This window comes from Nelumbo nucifera, chromosome 8 (assembly GCF_055504915.1).
Source record: "Nelumbo nucifera cultivar China Antique chromosome 8, China Antique-T2T, whole genome shotgun sequence".
In the NCBI taxonomy this organism is placed as follows: Eukaryota; Viridiplantae; Streptophyta; class Magnoliopsida; order Proteales; family Nelumbonaceae; genus Nelumbo; species Nelumbo nucifera.
The window spans coordinates 20,679,491-20,690,661 of record NC_142656.1 but is presented as its reverse complement, the minus strand read 5'-3'; the positions used below and the strand labels follow the sequence as shown (position 1 = coordinate 20,690,661).

Genomic DNA, 11,171 nt, shown 5'->3' with positions numbered 1-11,171 from the left:
AAGCCCAAAAAATAACAAGTCAGGCCAGGCCGACTTGTTGGACTACTTGGCCCATGTGTATGGAACGGTATGTAACCAATCACAAGTGAACATACCAATTTTTCATACATTTGACATATGGGCCCTATGTGTATGGAACGGTAGCGTGTTCACTTGCTATTAATTAATTTACTTAACAAATGATACACAACTGTACGAATAACAAATCCCAAGTGCTTTTGTGAGGGCTTTGGGAAATGGAGCCCGAGGCACAACCCTTTTACAATTATCCAGTATACCCAGCCTTGATTTGTAGGGTTTGGATATGGACCTAAGCCAACTCATATTCATAATTTCAAGACATTATGAATCAAATGCAACTCCTAAACCAATTAGGGATAGCATAAACAATGAAGTATATGGATCTTGAAATCTATATCAAGGGAGAAAGCAATTCAATTCAGATTTTACCATTATGCAACAGTTGTTACTCCATATCCACATTCTCTATTAGGCATTACCCCTAATCATTCGGCGGATCCGGAGGGCACGGGTCTGGTTATATACGGGTCGGGTCATAACAATCTGAATTTCTGCTACACCATGTGCAATGCTTAGACGTAAGCTGACTAAAGTCCAAAGTTTCACTCACTTCCACGAAATACCTCCCATTCAGTCTTGTCATTGAAAGTCGAGGATCTCAGATCTCTCTCAGTCAGTTTCAGTTCTCATTTCTCAATACCAGTCTAGGCATTTAAAGCTCAGTACCAATTATTAATTGGGTGATGGAATACGTAGAGACCCTGAAAAGCGGATGGTCCAATCTGTGGACAGGAGAGAGAGAGATGTTGTTTAGTGTCAGAGGTATCCTTGGAGTCTGATTCCACAACCACTAGTCAAAATAGAATCAAGAGTTCAAGACTTACTGCTCTTTTAAGTGTTCAGACAGTAAAATCCATGAACATATACAAGACAGTGTGGTTAGTGAAGACTTCACCGTGAGGTGTTTTGTTTGAGGTGGTAAATTAAAAAGGGAATCAGATTTGTTTTGTAATCAAAATCAAATAAGGGTCCGTTTGATTTCAGAATTGAATTCTCTTTGAATCAAAATAAGAATCCTCTATTTGGTTATTTGGTTCAGACATGAGAATTGGAAACTTGGGCCCGTTTGGTTCGTGGAATAGGGGTTTGGAATCAAAATCGGAATGGCTATTCTGATTCCAACCGTTTGGTTGGGCAAATTGGAATCCCATTTTTATTTTTGCTGGATCCCATTTGAGGGAATGGTCATTCCTTGCCCCTCCTTAAGGAATGAAATCCCATTTTTACTGATTCCAATTCCAATTCCCATTTCCATTCTTGTTTGAATATAAAGGACTTTAGGAATAGACCATTCTAATCCCGATTCCAAAGGACTTTCATTCCGATTCTGACCGCAAACCAAATAGACCCTTAATTGGAATGAACTGAAATGAAATTTTAAGGGGGAGGAATGCCCATTTCTTAAAATGGAATAATGTAATTCCAACATAAGAATGGAATTTCAATTCCACCAGACCAAATGGTTGGAATCACAATGGGCCATTTCAATTCCGATTCCAGACCCATAATACCATAAGATAAATGGACCTCTAACTTTCTAAGTTTGGCTAGAAAACAACATGATTCTAGAGTTGAAGGGGGATCCACACTATTCTATATAGGGATGTTAATAAAGTATGAAAACCTAGCACCAAGATCTGATTATTTCAGACAGATCATCCGTTTACATGATCGGAATTCTGAAAGTTGCATTCATTTAATTGGATAGAATGTGGATTGAACCCTACATAATCCAATTAGGATTTAAAATTTTAAATGTAATTAAGGGGATTGATTTTTTATGCATATAAGCACATATACACAAAAAGAGATTATTTTTAAAATTTCTTTAACTTTCCTTTGTTTTGAAGGTAATGAAATGGTTCAGATTAAATCTAAATTAATCTTAAAAAACCCTAGATCTGATAGAATTGGGATTTGAGGTTTTAATGATGGGATAGGATTTAGCTGTGTCTGGGTCTGATCTGAATCTGACCGGATTAGAGCCCTAATTCTACATATATTTTTATATTGAATTAAAATATATTTATCCCTTTTCTTGGTGGAGGCTAGACACATGTTTGAAAGAGTCTTCTTGTTTGAACAAGAAAGCACGGTTGAAAGATTAAGGGGGTGTTGGTCAATGTGTTTGATTTGTTCTTTAAAACAAAAATAACTACATGAGCAAGAACAATATTGACCAATAAATATCACTTCAACAAAAGCAAAAACAACAATATATTTATTTCTCATGTGACAGCTATTTCTACTTAATTTTTAAAAACAAAATCATGCATATTGGCAAACACCCCCTATACTTATAAGCCATTTGGTCCAAATTGAGGACTTAAAAGAGGAGCTAGAAATGGGCCAAAGAAAGCATGAGTTGATGTAATGATATGAACTAAGGAGTTAGAAATATATATGTATTTTTATCATTTGTTCAGTTTCCCAACATATTCATATGTGTTCTAGTTTTTCATTTTATTTACACATTTTCAAAACATATTTCGATATGTTTCTTAAAATTGCTTTTTTGGTATTCTGTACAATATTAACACTTTTAACCCTACCTCCAACGCTGGGTGTGAAAACATGATCAGATGTCTTTAAAAGCAAGGGTAATGGTGACAAAGACTTTGACAGTGAGAGCCCCATACCCCAATTAAACTTTTTTTCTTTTTTATAAGCTCCTCAATGGAGACCACACATAAGTGAATAACTACATGGATCCTAAAATTATCTTTGCCTGCCCCTCAATGGGAGTAAAGCTTGGAGTTAAAAGAAAAGGAGAAAAGAAACTACATGGATCCCAGTTGAATCATTTTCAAAATGTTTCACCATGACCCTTTACTAAAGTTGGTGGACATAGGCTTGCATGATCCTATAACACTTAGATCTGTAGGATTTGGTTTTCAGGTTTTCTGTCTCACAGATGATCATTGTTAAGATTAAAATGAAATAAAAAGAAAGAAATGGTTTTCTGAAAATTACTATTTTGCAATGTTTAATTAGGCTATGCTTGGTCATAAAACTGCTCCAAAGAATCATACTTTTTAATGCTAATGATATTACTCCCAATTCTCCCTTAAGTACTTTTCCAAATAGAGATTTGCCCTCCTAGATATCATTTATTGAAATGGTTATATATTTTATGACTACAAATTTTGTTTTTTCAAAGTGAGACACAAGTCACACAACAAAAATCAGGAATATGGTTTGCTTTCCAAAGAAATAATCCATTTTTTTTCATTCATTTTACTTACAACCAAACACAGCTACAATGAGAAGACCATGGTCTGCCGATATAGAAACCCCACCAGGCATATTGAGACCCAATGTTTTAAAAACTGATCCAAAAATCGAACCGCTTTGGCCTCCAGTCTCTGGGTCAGTGGTTCAACCATCCGATTTCAATGGGTCAAATCAATAAGATTTAAAATAATATAAACATTTACACTCTGATCTTCAGATTACAATATAGGTTAAAATAAACAATATATATATACACATTATTATCAGAGGAGGAGCATTAGACTTTGAGAAGGGCGGTTGGTTAAAGCTAAGAAAGAAGAAGAAGAAGAAGAAGAAGAAGAAGAAGAAGGAGGAGGAGGAGGAGGGGGAGGAGGAGGAGGAAGCAATGTCGGCACGCCATGTTCACTGTTAGTAGTTTCTGCACCGTTTTTCAAAGAAGAAGAAACAGAAGTTCACTGTATTCATCATCACCACCGCTACAACACCATTTACCCTCTTAGATCTCTCTCATCTCTCTAAATCTCACTTAAATCCCTTGGTTAGAATATTAGTGTCTACACCATCAAACTATAGCATCTCATACACAAAATATCCATGATGTCTCAGGTTTAAGGATCATCTACATGACTATGATGATAAAAATAGTTTCTAATAATATATTCTATGTAATTGTTCTACTAATGGGTCAAGTTCATTGAACTTGTTCTCTAACAAACACTCACACATTTGCTTTAGTGTCTCTACACAAGTGACTTGATATTCACTACCCCATAAGGAAAGCATAATATGTGTTAGTATATCCAGATTAATTATCAAAGCCCTTATAAATGACTAGGAACTATCTTAGGATCTGATACCAATGATGGGCATATCTTAAATTCTTAACACATTTAAGAACATACCACCTTAAAAAATACCATGCTATTCATGTAATTATAAGTTAAAGGACTTGAATATAAATTGCCAAATTTGTATTAAAGTAAAGTATAATCGATACAAGATTGCCCTTTTACATTGTCACTAATAATGGTTTTAAGGCATACAACTAATAATAGTCCGAAGCCAGTGCAACAAGAGGATTTCCTTAGTTGTGTAACAACCAAATTGAGTGAGCAGGAGAAGGATTTGTTAGAAAGGGAAGTCACAAATGAGGAGATTAAGGAGGCTATTTTTCAGATGGCCCCTAGGAAAGCTCCAGGACTTGACGAATTTCCAAATTTTTTCTTTCAGAAATTTTGGGGAATTGTAGGAGCTGATGTAATTGAGGCTGTTAAGGTTTTTTTTTTTTTGAGTCTAGATATTTACTAAGAGAATTTAATGAAACTGATATAGCCTTGATTCCAAAAATAAAAAATCCAGAGGAAGCTACTCACTTTAGGCCTATTAGCCTTTGCAACTCATTCTATAAAATCATAGCAAAGGTTCTAACTAATAGGATCAAGCCTCTTCTAGGAGGGTTAACCAGTGAAAATCAAAGTGCCTTCATTCCAGGCAGATACATACAGGATAACATTCTGATAGCTCATGAAATTATATGGGTTTTGGAGCAAAGTGGGTAAATTGGGTCATGAAATGTGTGTCTATTGTCTCTTATAGGATCCTGGTCAATGGAAGCCCTGGCCAAAAGTTTGTACCAAAGAGGGGGCTGAGGCAAGGAGACCCTCTGTCCCCATATTTATTTTTACTTTACTCTAAAACTTTGTCTGCAAAGCTCACAGAGCATGCTTCCCAAAAGAAAATAAATGGCATTTCAATTACCAGAAACTGTCCAACTGTCTCTCACTTGTTTTTTGCATATGACAGTTACATATTTTCTAAAGCAAAAATGGAGGAAGGGCAAAGTATTCTGGGTGCTCCCAAATCTTATGAAGAGGCCTCAGGGCAACAAGTACACTTCTCCAAATCAGAGATTTTTTTTTCAATAAAAATTTGCATCATAAACTGCAAAGGCTTTTGGAAAATTTTCTAAAAATGAAAAGAGTAGAATCTCCTTCTATATATCTAGGGCTTCCTACAAAAATTGGTAAATCAAAGAAAACCCTATTCAACTTCTTAATTGAAAGAGTTGAAAAACTGCTATCAAAATGGCATGAATCTCTTCTATCTCAAGTGGGGAAAGAAGTTATGATTAAAGCAGTAGCCAGTGCAGTCCCAAATTACACAATGTCATGTTTTCTCCTTCCAAAGGAAGTGTGTAATGAACTAAAGAAAATCCAAACTAGGTTTTGGTGGGGGGGGGGGGGGGGGACAAAGGATCAGAGGAAAACACACAGGGTTTGTTAGGAGGTTTTCAGCAAAAATAAATGTGCCTGAGGGTTGACGTTTAGGGATCCTTATAACTTTAACTTGTCTTTGGGTTAAGATTATAAAGGCCAAATACCTAAAGAGAAGAAATTTCCTGACTGACAATCTACCTACTAGAGGTTCCTGGGATGGCAAAGTATGGTGGCAGCAAGAGAGGTCCTCCAGAAAGAAGCCTGTTGGGCTGTAAATTCTGGTACAAAAGTTAGAATATGGGATGACCCTTGGTTAGATCAGATTAAGTCTTTTAGAATAATGGGGCCTAGGACAAATAACCCAGAGTTGACTTGGGTTAAGGATCTCATGGTGGAAGATGGTAGAAGATGGAATACAAGATTAGTGGAAGAAAATTTTGGGGAGGAAATTGCTAAAAACATTTTGAGTGTAAATTTAGCAAGGGGAAACTGGGATGACAAACTGAAATGGACCTTCAATCCAAAAGGGTTTTACATAGTTAAAATAGGGTATTATGCCTTAATATCACAGAATAGTAAGCCAACCATTGGGATCTCAAACCCTATCAGTGCAGTAAATATGGAGAAAAAGTAGTGGGCTGAAATCTGGAAAGAAAAAATTGACCCAAAAATAAAGAACTTTATTTGGAAATGTTCTCAGAATGCTCCAGCAATGAGAGAAAACCTCTTTAAAAGAAAACTTATGATTGATAGCATCTGTCCAATTTGTGAACATCAAACAAAAACCATTATACACTATTTATTTGATTGTGAACATGCCAGAGCAACTTGGTTTGGTTCTCATATGAATTATCTAGGTTTAGGAGGGGGATCATTTAATTCTTTCAACCATTGGCTCTCATCTTGGTTGGACTTGTGCTTAAAAGATAGAGATAGAAAAGATGAACTGCTTTCTTTCTCTTTTCTTTTACTTTGGAATATCTGGAAGGCTAGGAATAGCAAAATTTTTGAGAATGCTAACCCGATTCCTAGAGTTACCCTTGCTATTTCTTACGGGATGTGGAGGGAATGAGTGATGATTTCCCAAGCAGGATTGCAAGATTCTTCTCCTCAACATTCAAGCCTGAGTGAGATGGCATCTTCTTTTTGGGAAGCACCAAAAGCAAGAAAACTCAAGATGAATGTAGATGGGAGTTTTTTGAGTCCTGAAAATTCAGGTTTTAGTACAGTTCTAAGGAATGATGTAGGATCAGTAATAGCTACAGTTTTTGGTAAATCAATAGCTTCGTCTCCCATCCAGGCTGAAGTGATGGTGATCCTCAATAGTCTAGAGGTTTTGAGTATGTACAAGGAGAAAAATATAGATGTGGAATCTAATTGTCAAATTCTGGTACAGGCTCTGAAGACAGGAAATTTGGACTTGGTCTCGGATGCAAACTTTCTGTGCATGGACATTAAATTACTAACTGAAGAGTTGACAATTTCTTTTAATCATGTAAATAGATCTTGTAATGCTGCGGCACATATGCTAGCCAAGAGAGACATAGGGTGAAAATCTGTTGAGAAAGACAACAGTCAAAGGGCCTGAGTAGATCTCCTGAGCTACGAACTCCAACGCTTAAGTCAATATATGGGCAAGGTGGAAATTAACTGAGCAGGAATTAGAATGCAATTAGTGTCTTCGGATTAATAATGTTTAGAGCTCATGCCTCAATTAACGTGGAGGTGATGGTCCAGCAATCTAGTAAACCTTAGAGGGGCACATCCATGCGGTTAAAGTGGCACATCCACAATGCTTGAAAAGTGCCTGGAGCCCACTTCCTCAGAAAATGGGGAAGTGGGGTAACCGCACCGCCAAGTGGCAATCTGTGGTTGTGCATGGTGCAGATCGGTTGCATGCCCTTGATGTCGTAGGTAGGCCAGGTTGGATGTACAACCTTGGATGTGCAGCCAAATTCAAGCTCTTTGCAGCTTGACTGCCATTAGGAGGATACCTCAGGTCATTCTGGTACTAGTAGCCTCTGAGATGTTGTTAAGCGTCACTCACGTAGCCACATGTCGCAATGTGGTGCTGTCAAGCGTCCCTCACATTGCCACGTGTTGTGGTGTCATTAGAGGTCAATTTGACTCATCAGTTCTGATAAGTGATAAAATGAGAAAAATATAATAAGATGATTTGATCATGTGCATAGTAGATCATCTACAAATTTACAAATTTGTTGAAATTTTTAATATGTTTCAAGTTGAAGGTGTAGAAGAGCCAAGACCAAAAATGACATGCTTGGAAGTAGTACATAATTATTATGTCATCCATGACCCATAATTTAAAGATGGATATGGCACTTAACAGAACAAAATGGTAAAATAAGATCCATGGAGCTGATCCCGAGACAAGATTTAGATGATGATTTGGGTACACTAATTTCAATGTATTGAGTATCCGTTTTGAAAGAAGAAAAAAATACCATGTGATTGATTTTTATCCCAAGTCAATTTGATCAAGGCTAAGTTTAGGAATGCTTATTTGAAAAATAAGTGTTTATGGGCATTTGGTGAAACATAGGTATTTTAAAAATGATGTGGTGGGCCAAGAGCAAGATAGGCCAGAAAGGAAATAAGCCTAAAATTTAATCACTCCCAAACTTGGTCAAAGACTACAAAAATGTGTTCTTTCCGAATCAATAGACTTTTGTTAGTACCCAAAAAAAAAGACATTTGTTACTACTTTAGAGTTTGAATTCATTGTACAAATACTAGCAGAGGGCATTAAAGCTCTTGTTTGTCTTCTTTGTTTCCATCCAACTCCCCTTCTTGCTTTAATCAAAAGGATCTCTACTTCATGCTCTCTCTCTCTCTCTCTCTCTCTTTGTCCCATTTCCATCCAACTCTCCTTTAACCACGAGCTTGAGTTCTCGCTTTCTACGCTCTCTTTCCCTATAAATCTATGTCAATTTTACAGTGCTGAAACTGATGAAGAAGAAATAAAATCTAAAAAGAAAAAGATAGAAAACCAAAAAGAAAAGAGAGTGAGACCTTGGACCTTATGTTAGGCTTCTTTTTATCTCTTCTTATTTTTGTTTATGGGTCTTGTCTACGATTGGGTTTTGAATCTTTTATATGTAGTAGTAATTGAAAGTAGAAATAGAACTATTCTTGTACATACCGGCGAATGAAACAAGGGAAGGTAAAAAGGCAAAGGAAATAAAGACATTTGTTCTTACTAAATCCATTCGTCTTTATTCTTCATGTCTCTCTTTTGATCATTAAGCTTGTCTTTTGCGAGTTTCTTGTTGTTGAAAATGGGAAAGAAATTGAAGAATATAAGGACAAAGGAGAAAGGGCAGCTTTTTCTTGTTCTGTGACGTTGCATGATAGAAGTCATAGAGATTATGGAAAAGCCGATTTGGGGCTTTTTTTTTTTTCTGGGTTGGATAGGTGGTTCTTTTGCCAGTGCCACCATGCTTTTGTGTAATTGGGGGTCTAATGAGGACCTCAAAATCCTATTTCTTCTTGTGGATTTAGAGGTAGTTTTCAGAATATCACCTTCTCCAACGTGCTTTTGGGTTTCTCCTCAATTTAACTTTATTTTGGTTGTTTACAAACTCTCCCATTAGGAAAACAAATCTCACTTTTTCATCTTTTCTACTCTACAGAGGAAGTTCTACACTTAGAGAATTTGATAAAGGAACTTATGATGGGGAAACAATTGAAAAGGATCGCAATCTTCAAGAAGAGGGCATCTGTTGTTGTTTTAGATCCTTCTTGGATGTGGCTGTGCATAAGAGAGAGGAAAAGAAGGGAGGAGAGGTTTTTTGTGTGGAATAGGCTGCTGCACTAAGTTGGTCCAGAAGGTTTATATATAGTTTCAACAATCAGAGTGGCGCAGCGGAAGCGTGGTGGGCCCATAACCCACAGGTCCCAGGATCGAAACCTGGCTCTGATACACAGAGTAAAAGCTTCCTCGATATTTTTTAATATTTTAAAAAATAAAACAAAAAATAACTAAACCCTTCCAAACGGGCCCCAAATCGAGTGCCTATGGCCCTATAGTTTGATGAAGGATGAACCGATGAACTAGCATTTACGCAAACGTAACAAACAGCCGAACTTATATATTCCTTTGGTGGGAGTGGGACCAATTAACAAATACATGCTTCTTCTCAATTGGACTACGGTTCTAAGCGATGGGTCTCACATCAAGCTGGACTCTTTTTTGAATCAATTTCAAAATGATTCACGTCTATATACATGCATTTAGTAGGTGCATATATACATATTTTAAACTTGCATTTGGATGGATACCTACCACTCATATCAAAGTATCAAACTGTAGTTTCATCTCTAGGATTCCTGTCTCAGGAATGGTTGGTTGGTTGGTTGGTTGGTTATAGAGAATTAGATATAATCCACAAACAGCAAAACCGTACATGTAATGAGAAGATAATCAACATTCTACAGACGATACCTGATGGGGAGGAGACATTTGAGCATTTGGTTACGCAGTAGTATGCTATAGAGACCCCTTTTTTGTTTGTTTGGCCAGGAATTATTAAAGGGCCCAACCCCTTCAGAACCCAATTTGTCTTTTGAATTTTGTCTTCGTGGGAGACATACAAGTAAATACATTATAATTGCATCCCCATAGTGGGATGTACCGGGTGTAGCCAACTAGCCATACGCGTTGAGGCCTCAGGGTGAGACAAGTCACCAACATCATCAATCTATGAACCGTGATGTTCTTCTATTCATTCTCCCCTCACCCATTCACCAATTTATTTACTTATTCTTTAATTCTTGGGTAAATTACTTTACATTTTCATTTACCCTTTTTATATATACTCATATGTTTAGAGTGAATATAGTATTATAGTTATCCCACTCCCACCCCTCTACTTACATGTCCTCAGTGTTTGTAATAGAAAAATGCTCACCATATTGAAAAGTATAGGATTTTAAAAAATTAAAATAAAATAAAAATTTGAAAAAAAAAAACAAAACTGCATTTAGTGTTTCAAATTGAGAGTATTTTCATAATTTGAAAATATATATTTCACAGTCAAAATTAATATTCTATTACTAAAAGAATTTTTATGAAATAATATTTTCTATCTCAAGATAGAAGCATAATTTTCAAGGCAACTGATTCTGTTTCACCCTGAACCGCTTTTTGGCCAAAAACCATTGACTTGATCGACAACCCTAAACCGTGGAACCAAACCATCATTCCATTCAACCTGTACAATGGTTTTTGGCCACTTTTTTAATTTAATTATTTTTTTAATTGTAAAAATCATCCATTTGGACCAAATGGTCGAACAACTGACCCAAAAACCAGTGCCAAAGTGGCTCGGATTCGAGTCGATTTTTAAAACATTGTGTAAAAGGTAACTTACCCTTTTAAATTTTTTCATTAATTTATCCTCTATTATTCATCATATCCACATGGTTAAATATAGGCGTATATGAGGGTTATTGCCTGGCTGAGATAATTTATCCTCAATTATGCATCACTGTGTTACTTCCTTATCGTCATCCAAGTGTCTATTCTTCTATCCAAAAATGAAATTTCTGTCCAACCTATGGGGACGCTGTCAGGTATGCTTTTACAAAAGCATGACACACCCACAGACTGTCAAATCA

The 11,171-nt window shown here is 36.4% G+C and overlaps 1 protein-coding gene and 1 non-coding gene across 2 annotated transcripts; both read left to right on the top strand.

Moving 5' to 3' along the window:
* The first annotated feature begins 6,606 nt into the window (after positions 1-6,606).
* LOC104610768 (uncharacterized) lies at positions 6,607-7,083 on the top strand. Its single transcript, XM_010277542.1, has one exon. It carries the CDS (start codon positions 6,607-6,609, stop codon positions 7,081-7,083), a length of 477 nt encoding a protein of 158 aa, XP_010275844.1.
* A 2,319-nt stretch (positions 7,084-9,402) lies between these two features.
* TRNAM-CAU (transfer RNA methionine (anticodon CAU)) lies at positions 9,403-9,474 on the top strand. The gene has a single exon. It is a non-coding gene; the product is annotated as a tRNA-Met (tRNA).
* The last annotated feature ends 1,697 nt before the right edge of the window (positions 9,475-11,171 follow it).